Genomic DNA, 13,414 nt, shown 5'->3' on the forward strand with positions numbered 1-13,414 from the left:
TGGAGTCAGAGCAACCTGGACTCTGCTTAGGTTACATCTGAATACATTACATTTCATTCAGATGCTCACTTTTGCAGCTCTCTGTGTCCCTTGCCTGCTGTTTTAAGTGTGTTAAGTCAGTAAGTATAGCATTCTTGTTATCCTATGTTATTTTGACAATTTGCTGACTTCCTGCGAGTCTGCTGATAGTTTTTGATGATAATGGGTGAGTTCAAGTGATGTCAGTTTTAGTTATATCGCTGAACTCCACTGTTTGTTTAATGTACTTTGAGATATTTTATGAATTTAACAGAAAGTTTATAGCCAAGAGATGATCAGAGACATGAACAGACAGATGGGGAATGGCATAAAACAAAGGTCTCCGGTCGGACTCAGCCATGGAGTTCAAGTTCAGCACCCTGCAGGCCAACAGTTCACCCTGAACCATTCAGGTTTTATATTTTTTGTCTGTGTTTGTGTCATTAACTTTCTTTTTTTTTTTAAAAAGGAGCAATCCAGTGATTTACTGTGACTGATACCTGCGATTTTACTGGAAATCCTGATCGTAACGTCTCACTGGGTACTGAGATGCAAAGAGAAAACTCACACAAACACACTCACACACACACTTTCAGATATTCCTCACAGCCAGAACGAGCCCGGTGACCTACATGGACAAATTCAACACACTCTCTCGCTCGGTGTGAACGCTGTGCATGGTTGTAAAAAGGCATTATTCCTCCCTCCTTTCTTTATTATTATTTCCTGAAACCTTTCCTGCCTGCTTCGCTGAATAAAAGCACAGTTTTTGCGCGGTGGTTTATAAAAAAGCCTACTGTGCTACGTCCTCCTCACCACAGGTATCTGCAGAAAAGACTCTCTCTCTCTCTCTCCCTCTCCCTCTGTCTCTCTCTCTCTCTTTCTCAGATAAGAGTAAATGAAATGGTTCCTTTCACCCTTCCTATCTGGGCCAGGGCATGAAATACGCCTTGCTTTGTAAAGAGATGGAGAGGAATGACTTGTGACCCACAAAAACCTCCAGATAACTATTTATTTACTTATCTGTGTGTTTACTGTCGGCATTAGACGTTCGGGCTCTCACCATTCTTGGGTTAGGCGATGGGGATTATGTTTGAAATTTATTTTTCCAAGCCTATAAATACTGATAGGTACGAACGCAAAAACTTTATAAATTATATAAATTTGTTTATCGACCTCTGTAGTATAATTCTCTGAATAAGTGATTTAAGTTCTCATTTTGAAGGCTATATGCTGTGTTGTTACACAGATAGAATATTAGTCATTAGAGGAGTTAATCTTGCAGTTTTAAGGATTGTAACAGAAAGAAATGCCCAGAGATTTCCATAGCATTATAGGGGGAATAATCCCTTCCTTGTGGTCAGCATGCCTAAAAGAAATCATTTGGAAATCTGTCGCCACACATAGGCATCCAGGGCTGATGTTCCCTCACAGCTGTGTGAGTTTAGGGACAGAGCTCCAGTAATTCATCACACTGACCAAACAAATTAACCACTTGCTCCAAGAAATTCAATCAACATTGGCCAGCTTGGGAGGTTTTGTTGCAAATTAGATACAAAGATTTTTGCCAAATTAGGGGTCTTGGCTTTTAAGGGTCTTTCTATAAACGCCGGACCTACAGTCTCTGGAGGGGGGAAAGTGTTGGCAGAGGCAGCAGCTTCAATTTCATCCTGGAGAAAGAGAATCAGAGAGGGACAGAGACAGCCAGGGGACCAGGAGTCATTATGCATCCCTGTTGTATTTTATTTATTTGCCCTTTATAGGAGCTGACTTAAGAGCCCAGCACCTCCTTAAATGTTTGATTGATTCACTGTTTCCAGGAGGAAAAAATACAGAGATAAAGCAGAATATATTGGAGCTCCCCCATCCAGAAAATAAGGTCCATTAGGCTCTCTGTCTCTCTACATTCCTCTGTCTCTCTCTCTCTCCCTTTCTCTCCCTTTCTCTTTCTCTCTCTCTCCCTCCCTCTCTCTGCACACCAACCTCGCTCCCTCCCCCCCTCTCTCATCTCTCATCTGCCTCGTCACGGCCTGACGACTCAAAAATAAAGCAAAAGAGAAATCGCAACAAAACGCCACCGGTTTCTCTCTCTCTCTTCTCTCTCTCTCTTTCTCTGTCAAAAAAAAAGAAAGAAAAGAGGGAACTAGAAATTACTTTTGGCTGAAAACCTGTTTGGAAAGTTGCCCGCGAGAATACAGATGAAGCACATTTCCTTGAGCAAACACTGAATAGATCTGTGAGATGTGCCAGGCAGGCGTTTTGGACGTATAGTGTTATTTTTCTCATGAAATGTGGAATAATTAATATTTTGTTGGTGAAGTGCGACTCGGGAAAAACCTGTTAATAAACGATTCGATTTATCAGTAGTTATCTTCTATTAAAACGAAAAAAACAGTCTGTTTCCAGAGAAAAAAACGTGATTTGATTTTTTTTTTTTTTTTAAATGCTTGTATGACAGAGTAAAAGAAATGAATGAAACCTACTTCAACCTATAATCATTATATGTTAACTTGTGTATTTTCAGTGGGCAGAGTTCAGGATAAAGTTTTATTCAAATTACAGGCCATATAGGCCTAATAGCCTACATCATTTTGCCTGTCAGAGTTGTTTTTTCTTCTCTTTAGGCTAACTCATGGGTCGATCACTAAGGTAGGCCACAGCTTCGCCTGCTTAATATTCAGCACGCCACTATTACCATCACAATGCGTGATTATGAAATTCAGCTCATTATCATCACAATTACCTGGTATAGATTTTTAAGACATCACTGCTATATAGGCTAGTGTAGTCCGTCATGACGCTAAACACGCGCCAAAGTCAGCAAAGGTGCAACCGAGCAGGATGATATGAAGCATGGAAGATATTAATATATGTATTCCAAGAAAAAAACAAACAAACAAAAAAAAACGTCAACATAGAAGACTGTTTTAACCAAACCGGACGTAACGAGTGGGATCTTCAACTCTCAAAGTAGTAACTCCAGGTAAAATCTCATTTCTTAAAACCAAAAAAATTGTGATCAAAGACTTGGAAATAACTGCTACCGCTTAGGTGGAGCTCACACACACACACACACACACACACACACACACACACACACACATTGTGCACGGATTTTGACTGTGACACACTCAAAAATCTTTGTTTTAAAAAGGCAAGAACATAAAAACTTAACAAGTCAATATCAAACTTTAAATACAGCATTAAAATCCCTGTCTCTCACACACACATATGCTACAGCGATTTCCTACGTTGTGAAATTTAGGCCTTTTTTTTACTGAAGTGTTACACTCACACTACACATAGAGTGCACACCCACACACTGACAGAGAAACACAGCACATCCCCACTCGCCCAACAACATTTCCACGCGTCACAGTCGATTCATCCCAACCTCTCTCTCTCTCTACCTTTGACATTTTTTAGGTGTAATCGTTTTAAAGCGTCTCCGCGCTTTGACATATATAACTTCAGCTGCGCTGTGACCGTCAGCACCGCGGATCATTGGCTTTGGTGAAACGGCAGGGAAGAGGAAACGTGATTCGTTCTAGCTTTTGGACCTTCTCTTTTTTCTATCCTGCAGGATAACGCACCGTGGGAACCTCTGTCAGTCACATAACACAGGTCCTCTCCGGTACTAAACTGCAATAAAATGTATAATGCACAATCTATTACACGCTGAAATACCTGTAGGACGCTTTATTCAGCTTTTTAGTGCAGAGGCAGATCCACCATGCAAATCGTGAGTATGGGACTCTATTGAAATCTTTTTTTTTCAGGCTATATAAAGTGTGTGTACATTAAAAAATGTTATTAATGCAGCTTATTAAAAGCACACGTCAAGTTATTAATTCAATTATTTCCTATTATTTGGATCTTCAATACAGACAATCTTTGGAGATGATTATAACTGAAAACGTGATATTCATTTCAGATCTTGAATGTGGGGATTTCTTCAACGGGGTTCAGCAAAAAGTCAACAGGACCTATTGTTTTGTGATTTGATTTTCCTTTCAGTTTTTTGTGCTCAAAGATTGTGAAAAAAAAGTGGGTTTTTTTTCTATTATTGTTTATATGAACGCTCGTGCAGGTTGTTTCACTTGTATCAAATAAATTCCATGTGAAGGGAGGTAGCTGGTATTTGGGGAGGGAAAGTGGACTCGAAAAACAAAGCAGGGCCCGCCATGTCACGACTGAGTGACCAAGTTGTGCACCCCCCCATTTATAGCCTATGTGCTGCCATGGCTACATCCCCCCCAAAAAGCACCTGCTCTGCTGAAGTGTCCTTGAGCAAGACACTGAGCCCTGCGACATCCTGTGGGGCTGAACCTGTGTGTGTGTGTGTGTGTGTGTGTGTGTCTGTGTGTGTGTGTGTGTGTGTGTGTGTGTGTGTGTGTGTGTGTGTGTGTGTGTGTGTGTGTGTGTGTGTGTGTGTGTGTGTTGCTGTGACCTGCTGGGCAGCGAGAGGAGAATTTCCCTGCGGGGGATCAACAGAGTCTCACCATGTTATTATTATAAGACCTGGGCAGATCTCCGCGCGCACCTGTGCAGTGTGTGTCTGTCTAACCTGGTTATGTGCAGAAACACTGTTACTGCTTGTGGATCAAGTTCAGCTTTTAGTCATGCTTTGTTAACCCGATCTCTCTCTCTTTCTCTCTCTCTCTCTCTCTCTCTCTCTCTCTCTCTGACCCCTGCACCTCCTCTTCCCTTCAAAGAGGAAAACACAGCAAACCGTGCAGCAAATACAACCAGATGTAGTCCTAAACCGCCTGCAATACAATGCATTTCACAATTAAAAAAAAATCACTTCAGCTGCACGAGTAATTCTGTCAATTTACAGCTGTTCTATATGTGTAGGCTATATTTATTAAATGCTACAAGACATTAAAAAAAATGCTAACAAATGCACAAAGGAGAATATAAACACAATTTAGGCCTAAAGTTTTGCATGTATCCAGAATTTAAAACACTACAAAAAATATCCATCCCTTAAGAAGTCATTAAGTGGACCCCATATTTTTTTCTTCTTTTTTAAAGAAGAATATGCACCAATATAGGAAGAGATCGTTCACTTGCCCAGTATCAAAGCTATTTCCTTTTTAAATAAATTACAGCATCTTGAATTTCTCAATCCAACATTAAAACGTTATTTAATTTGCACGAATCTTGGATCAGGCTGGTTTTCTATGAACGAAATGCGAGTGCTCACATTATTTCAACACTCTTGCATACTCTTTTTTTGTGTCCTTTCAGCAGATAGCCTGAATAAACAAATTAAAGTAGACTTAAAGACTGAAAGGAAGGGTGTTTTTTGTTTTTGTTTTGCAGTGTATGGTGCAGCTGGAAATGCTACTACTCCGCTGTTCTTGCTGCATATGCACACAGAGTTGGAGGTCTGGTTGTTGGTGGTGGTGGTGGTGGTAGTGGGGGGGTTCAGATCAGTGCAGATGGGAACATGCAGATTGAGGGAATTATAAACGCATGAACTTACTGTGCATTGCCGCGAACGGGTCGTGCTTACAGTGAATCTCCATCGGTACGGTGGGGCTGCAGGGCCCCGGTGCGATATGAGGGGTCTTAAAAATGCCACCGGATGCCCCGTTTCAGTCGGCCACTTTACTGAGACCGTGACCTCCAGTGGGATATGGAAAAGCGGTTAAGCTATCGGTCCCCTTTAAAGAGAGAAACTTTTTCGTGATTAATTAAAAAAAAAAAAAAAAGAAACTTTAATTGATTAACAAGGTGAGACAGGTTGTAGCACTTTTAACTAGAGGAGATTTGTAGGTGGACGGCGTCAAAAACTGTGAATCAGTGACTGGCTCCCTCCTCCTCATGGGGACGGGACACCGTGGCGTCTCCAAAACCAGAGGAGGGAAACGACAGCAATAGTGCTCATTCCTTCAGCTGCACGTCAACACCGAGTTGCACCAAGTCCAAGGATGAGGAATGTAAAACTTTTGAAAAAAAACAAACAAACAAACAAACAAACAAACAAACAAACAAAAAAAAAATATATATATAGACTATATATAAAATGTATATGTGGGTATATATGGAGAGCAAACAAAGTATAGCCTCCCTCCCTTTCTCTCGTCCTCGGTCCGCTGGCCGTGACCCCTGAACTGCGATGGGGGCTGAAGTTTCTCCTCTCAGTCTGTTCAAAATATTTAATAATAGAAAAATATGAAAGAAAAAAAATGCCCAGTTTGAACAAGAAAAATATTCGTTACAGATCCACGTTTGGTGTTTTTTTTTTGTTTGTTTGTTTTGTTTTGTTTTTTTTTTCCAGGTTATTTTGTGAACATCGTCCTCGGCAGCTGCTTTCACATCACTTGGTAATCTCCCATCAGCAAAGCGAGTGCGCTCACATCTTGAAGTCTCATATCCACCATGCCAAAAAAAAAAAGATAAAGAAAAGGAAAAAGAAAAGGAAGGAAATAGAGAAAATTGCGCAGCAGATAAGGAAGAAACAGCACTTTCTGGTTTGAGTAAAAGCTTCAGAGGCTGACTTGAGAGTTGTTATCCTGGCAGCTCTTGGTCTCTGTCTCTGTCCCCCTCTTGTTGACCAGGACTCGCTGCACAAACGTAGCTACAGGACTCCCGGTTTATATGAGAGTTTGAAGGCGAATTTCTTCGCGCTGGGGGAAAAAACAGTCCTGTCGAAATTCAGAGGGCACTTTTCTCCGCGCTCACGCCAGAAGACGCCGATACTGTGGTGTAAATATGTACATAACGGGCTTCTTTAACTACACAGAGTACAGCTGCCTGCGCCCCAGCGTCCACGGTGGCGCACGCCGCGTTTCAGGACCTGCTCTCGTGCGGACAGCGCCAGCGCTCCCAACCCCCTGGAACCCTAACCTCCACGCGCCGGCCAGCTGCCCGTCACTCACAGCGAATCCAGCCAATCAAGGCGCGAGCGCTGCCTCCGCGTCAGCGCCAACACCGGCTTAGACTCGGGCGGGGGAGGGCAACGATTGGCTGATGCGAATCCCGTGGGCCAATGACGCCCTGTATGCATTGTCCGTCCACCAATGGGAAAGCTTGGTGGAGCGACGCAGGGCTCGGGGAGAAGATGATCATATGTTTAATTTCAATTAACGAAGTAAAAAACCTAATGCCTTTATACCCATTTGCGCTCAATTTATTCATGTCAATATTAAATGGCTAATTAAATGAGTATTACTAAAAATGAGGCTTAGTTGCGGCAAGGTTTTATAAATGAGGAAATGCTCAATAACTCAAACAGCAATCGTCCATCCTTCTGTAGCTCCTATAGGTAAAAGGAATAAATAAAAAAAACAATATAGCCTAAACAAAAAGGGCAGATTTTAAAGGCACACAGCCTTTTGGTTAAACACATTTAAGTTTAAATATTAATTCCAAAACCTTCTGATTCTGATTCAGTTCCTTTAACCATCTTTGTAGGCCAGGAGTGAGAGCTGTCAACAATTGGCCCTGCATAATTTCCCTCTTTCGTTCAAAACAATGTCATAAATCTTTAGCTTGGGGAGAATTGAGAGAAAACACATGAAACATGCATTCCCACTCATTACCTAATTGATTGCGGATCCAAACGGATGTCGTTTTTTTTAATGAAATGCAATTGGCGAGCTGCGCATTTACACTCCAAACTGAGAGAGAGGGGGATTCAATACATGTTAGTCCCACCTGATTTGAGAGGGCATATCTAAGCCTCGCCCCAGTAATATTAACCACACAAATAGCCTAAAGCATGAGCCAAATTAAAAAGTGTTATTTCCCTTCTTCCTGTTTCTAGACATTTAATCATTTTTGTTCCTCGGTGTTTACACTGCGCGCATAACCCTTAGATTAGACACATTTAGAACCATATACAGGACAGAAATAATCACGTGATTCTTGGCCATATAACAGCATCATTAAAGATGGGCTGCTCCTGCTATTTTCATGTAAGACGCTGGAATTTACAGTGGCACACTAATGAACAACAACAATAACAGTCTTTACCTTAATCTGCCTAGTTTTTATCCTCTACAGACTCACAGGCTTGATGTACCTCAAGGCAATACAGCTGATCCTGAAAAGGTCAATGTATGATATTATTGAGTTTATTTAATTTTTGATTTTTTTTTTTATTTGTAGATTTCTTGCTTTGCATTATTGCTTCCAATCCTCCTTTCATAATGATCACTTCTGCCCTCAGACTATAGTAGACTGGCTCATGTTGAACCGCTCGTAGCCCAAAAAAGAAGTGGCTTAAATCCAAATTCATTAAAACAAACACATTTCTGTTTGTTTCTGTTGTTATTTTCTGTCTAAAACCAGAAAACCCAAGAATCAAGAAACCTGGGAGGTTTGAGTTCTGCTTCTCCTCTTGTATGCTTCTTTAGTGTGGATATTTGCCGGATGAACCACGAGGGGGCGTTCAACCTTGGGCAATACGCCCGCGCGCACACGCACGTGCGCACAGATACACACACACACACACACACACACACACACACACACACGAGCAAATGCAAGACGTACAGAAACTTTACCACCAACATGGTTTAACTTAGGAGTCTTCCCAGCAGTCCAAGTAGAGGGCCCTCAGCAGAGCCACGATGAGCAGGCCTACACTGGAAGCATGTGACAATGAGGATGAGTGTATATCTGCTGTTTTGGCTGTTAAATAAGCCACTCTGTTCCTCTAACCCAGATCTTCAACACTAAATATGGTTTCATGAATCTTCATTGATTCCACGTCCCGGCTCTTTAATCCACTGACAGTAAAATACACCCCGAAGCATTCACGCTAATCCTCATTCATATTTCACATCTGTTTCTTGAGTATTCATGAATTAGGCCTCATACAAATCTGACAGACAGCAAACCAGATTGATTTTGTTTTTATATTCTTTTTTTTTAAGACAAAAAAAAAAAATAAAAAAAACAGAAAATAAAAGAAATAAACCCGGAAACAGAAGCTTGGATATTTAGACTTGGATCATGCACCAAAGACATTAGGCCTACATTTAGGCCACATATGAATGAAAGCAGCAAAAGTAGGTGAATATAAAGACAATGGCAATGACTGTGGGAGACACTGCTGCGAGAAAATACTCTGCAAACTCTATTTTTCATATCCATGGTCCAATATACAGATTTGTTCAATTTAAAATGAAGATCCTTTGTATTTCTCTGCTTTTACAAATGTATAAATAAAATTGAAATTTGGCTCTTGAGATCTCCAAACAGGGACTCTAAATCCAAAGCATAGCCATATCATATTGTGCAATTTAGTTTTTCCGTTTCTATTGTATCCGTGCAGCCCGAGTCTGGTTTTATTTATTGAGATATAGACACGAGCGGTTCTTTCCCCACAGAAGTAAATTGCAACCGTCGCCCTTGTCTCTCCGATTTGCAAATTAAATACATAAGCAATTAAAAAATCCAAACACAATCAATCATGTATACAAATTGTTGTTGCTTTAGGGTTGGAAATTTGAAGAAAACTTCCATCAGGGTAGGACGACTTTAATCCGGGGGTCCAAATCCATTACCATATTTCATTACCTCTCCAGTGCTGGAAATGGGAGGATGGGAGGGTGAAAGGGGAGGAGGGAAAGGGTGTGTATACTTTTTAAAACATTAGTAAGAATGTGGTTGAGTCCTGATAATCATTTGGAGGCAAATTGGAGGCAATGTTGTTGTTTAAGTGTTCCATCTTTCCTTCCTTCTCTCCCTTTCCCTTCCCTCCATCCACCATGAAAGCTTCGGCTGTTTTGCTTTTTGCGCCCGAGCCTCGAAACGAAAAAGCAATGAAAAATTAATAGCGCATGTTAACTCCACCAGCTCGTTTATTACACGCCCGCTGACTGTAAACATAATGAGAAAGCTCCCGTATCTCTTCTTAAGTTTTCATTTGCTTATAAAATATAAAAGTCATAACTAATAAATAAAATATATGGACTGGAGAGTGAACCGTCTTGGACTTCCCGAGGTGGAACTCGACTGTGTACCGAGCAGGTAGAAATCACGCTGACTGCTTGTCCCACTCACAGGCCTAATCAAACGCACCTATTTGTAATCATTTGACGCGGTGATAACGCAAGTAAAGACCAGTCTGTCATCTGTCAGACGGGGGTACAAGGCCCTGCTGGCCACAACATCGGCCTGTGTTATGATGGGGCACTTGAGGTCAAAATGAAAGTGGGCTATGCCATGTGAGGTCATCTCTCTCTCCTTTTCTTTCTCCCCTCCCTCCCCTCTTACTCTCCTCCACTCTCTATCTCTCTCACCGCAGCTCTTATTGCTTTCCGTTGTGCACTGACGCAACATCAGAAATCTTGTTTGGCTTGTTCTTTGCACAGATTATCATTTCTGTTTGCTGAGCATTTTGGCAACGACTTTAAAATGGAGAATCAGATATCCTATATGAAAAGATACGTACTGTATGACGCCTAAATGGTGAGTGGGGGTAATACCAGAGTTTCCTATCGTTTCATCATTAAGCTGCAGGGAGGCATACACAGAAAGGGTTGGTTGAGGGTGACAGTGTAAAACTGGAACCTAACCTAATTGTTCAGTTTTTTTTTAATAGAGAAAGGAAAGATGGCACATTCTTGGAACACTTTATTTAAATCATCAGTAAAGGATCTTAGATTTCTAAAGACCAGAACAGAAAGTGACTTTTATCTATTTTTTCTTATTAGTAAAATAATAATCTAACGTCAGCCACCGGCCCTCTCATCGTCAGACAGTGACTGAAATGGCGGCCTTGCTCTTTTGGAAAGAACCGGCTACGCACTTTTACTCACGGCCAACCTACAGGGCGGGATAGAGAGGGGGGTCTCATTAGATCGACATTCATCCTCACAGATTCTCCTTTGTACCCCAAGCACGTATTTTAAAGTGAGAGGAAATGGAGAGGCTGTAGGTATGGGCCCTGGGCCCTGAAGACTTTACACATCAACAGGGGAGGGCCTCCTTTAAACTCTGATTTCCTCTGTGGTTAAAGGGTTATTATCCAATTGCTACAAATCCCATTGCTTTAACCGTTTATCAGAGGGCAAGGCCCACTCCATAAAAGACTGCAAAGAGGGCATTATTTGTCTTACAGACCAGAGCCATTATTAGATGACAAATGTCCATAGAAGGCCGGGCACAAGATAATTTACTTCTATTTTGAGACAACGTGTCGCAGTCAGAGTACAATTCCCTGCTACAGCATTGTGAAACTGAATCTGAAGAACACTGACTGCAGTCTGCCCCTCAATAGAAATGCTGTTTCACAATGTTTTAAACATCTGCTGTGCATGTATTACCATATTCTTAGTAACAGGCAATCATTGGGAGCACTAAGGTTGATTTTTGCTTTTCTGAAGAAAAGGCTCTGCACCAGGTCCGATGCCCGTTCAGAGAGGCTGATCACCTGCCCACAGTTTCTTAATGACAAACGACGTTTTATCAATGCAGACGCAGCGGGCAGCAATATGAAATGATGTGATATCCATTGGGTGCCATAACAAAGTCGATGGCCTGATCCACCGCAGTACCAGACCCTGCTGTTTTATGAATAGGCCTATAGGAGATGAACCTGTTGAATAAAGTAATGGAGACACGCGGGGGCAGAGTCAAGCTCAGACTCAAGCTCAGACTCCTTAATTTTGTTGAAGTTATTTGAGGCTGAACCGGTGAGTAAGTTCAACTTCTGGTCCACAAACTTGAAAACAAAAAGTTTCCACCTGCTCATCATCTGACATAAGACGAATTCAACGATGCTGATTTAAGTAAGGGCCTATTGAGTGAACTACTATTTAACAAATATGAGAACGAATTTGTGAGTCTGTGCAGGCCCCCATGCCACACACACACATACACACACACACACACACACACACACACACAAACACACACACTCCAGAACAATATTGCACAAAACCACTGTGCGTTATGTTATAAGCACCAATCATGGTAGCCCTCTCAGGTGATGGTGCACAGACCAACACGTGGAGATGACCTGACGCACAATGTGGTGACAACCAAAACCAATAAATTCAGCCACTTTTGCCTCCCCACAATCAAGTGTCAAAAATACAAAAAAGAAAAAAAAGGCTAAACAAAGCCCCTGATTCCATCACAGTCATATTTTTAACTAGCTAGAATATAACTGCCAAACTGCAAAACTCTCCAGCCTCACATCTTTTTCTTTGGCTCTTTAAAATCTAAAATGTCTACAAAGCCAGCAAAAAGTTTCCACCAACAGACTACAAGCTGATCACCCTGACTCCAAAAGTTTCACAAACTTGAGATAAAACATTCTGACTAGTGTATGAGCAACTAGTTGAAAAACAAATGAGTTAAAGTTCGAGCTTTTCGTATGAAATGAAGCAGAACACCATCAGAAAGTTGAAAAAATAGGAATTATTCCCAGTACCCTCCACTTCCATAAATAACTTCCACAACATATGTAAAAGTTTCTCACAAGCAGAACTGTGAACCAACAAACGACAGCTTGTTTAAACGGTAAAAGTGACGGTTAATAAAAGTAAAAATTAAGCTCAAGTGAGCCGGTGCAACCCTACCTGCTCTCCCCAGCCGCAGTGCAGGACTCTTGGGCCCCTGGTCCATGTTACCCCGTTAGAACAGGGGGAGGCGATGGAGGGAGAAAAAAGGAAAAGAACAAAAACTTTTCGCAGTGTCCCCCTCTCCCTCTCTTCCCCTCTCTCTCTCTCTCTCTCTCTCTCTCTCTCTCTCTCTCTCCCTCCCTCCCTCTCTCTCTCTCTCTCTCCCTCTGTCTCCCTCACTCTCTGGCACTGTTTTCGGCTCTCCCTCTTTTTTTTTTCTTTCGTCCTACAGTACTTTTGGGGCGAGTTGTAGGTTGAAATAATTCGACCCTTCCGCTCCCTATTGCACTCCCTGCAAGTGCTCAGTCAGCTGCAACTAAACGCTTTAGGTGGAAAAAAGGCTTCGGGGGGAAGCGTGAAATGATCACGCCGAGTAAAAGAGCCGCTCTCTCAATGTGCGCTCATGTCCTGTCCTTCTCCTCGCACGAGCTGCACACACAAATGTAACGCGCGTGCACGCTCACTTGCACGTATAAACACGCACGCATACATACAAACCTCCACCTTTTCCTGCAGGGCCGCGCCCCCCTCACTCGCATCTGTTACCAAGTTCCACTTTACTAAACTTTCCCGCCCCCGCACCAGCTTCCCTCTCTGCGTCTCTCTCTCACTCTCCCTCTCTCCCCCTCTTTTATGTTAGATTCATTTCCTCTGGGACACACCCCATAGATAGCTGTGCAGGTTGTTAGGTAACGTTAAATTACGTGTGTAATATCAGCGCAGGTTTTTGTTAGTTTTCATTGGCTTATGAACCAGAGAAAAGTTGGTTCTTCAGTGATTTTATGTTCAGAGTCCTTTCAGCAACT

General features: G+C 42.0%; 1 protein-coding gene across 2 annotated transcripts in view; it reads right to left on the reverse strand.

The window, feature by feature from the left end:
• The window catches only part of pax5 (paired box 5), a 57,817-nt gene extending 44,767 nt beyond the window's left edge, over window positions 1–13,050 (reverse strand). Inside the window, exon 1 of one of the 2 annotated variants that reach the window (XM_023418566.2) lies at window positions 12,567–13,050. In XM_023418566.2, coding sequence (XP_023274334.1) covers window positions 12,567–12,612 — 46 coding nt within the window. In that variant the 5' untranslated portion in view covers window positions 12,613–13,050. The remainder of the gene's footprint in view (window positions 1–12,566) is intronic. The other variant, XM_087177152.1, reaches the window with a different exon arrangement.
• Between the last annotated feature and the right edge of the window lie 364 nt (window positions 13,051–13,414).

This window comes from Seriola lalandi, unplaced genomic scaffold, assembly GCF_002814215.2.
Source record: "Seriola lalandi dorsalis isolate HSWRI2012SDOR001 ecotype SW California unplaced genomic scaffold, Sedor1 jcf7180002054582, whole genome shotgun sequence".
Classification (NCBI taxonomy): domain Eukaryota; kingdom Metazoa; phylum Chordata; class Actinopteri; order Carangiformes; family Carangidae; genus Seriola; species Seriola lalandi.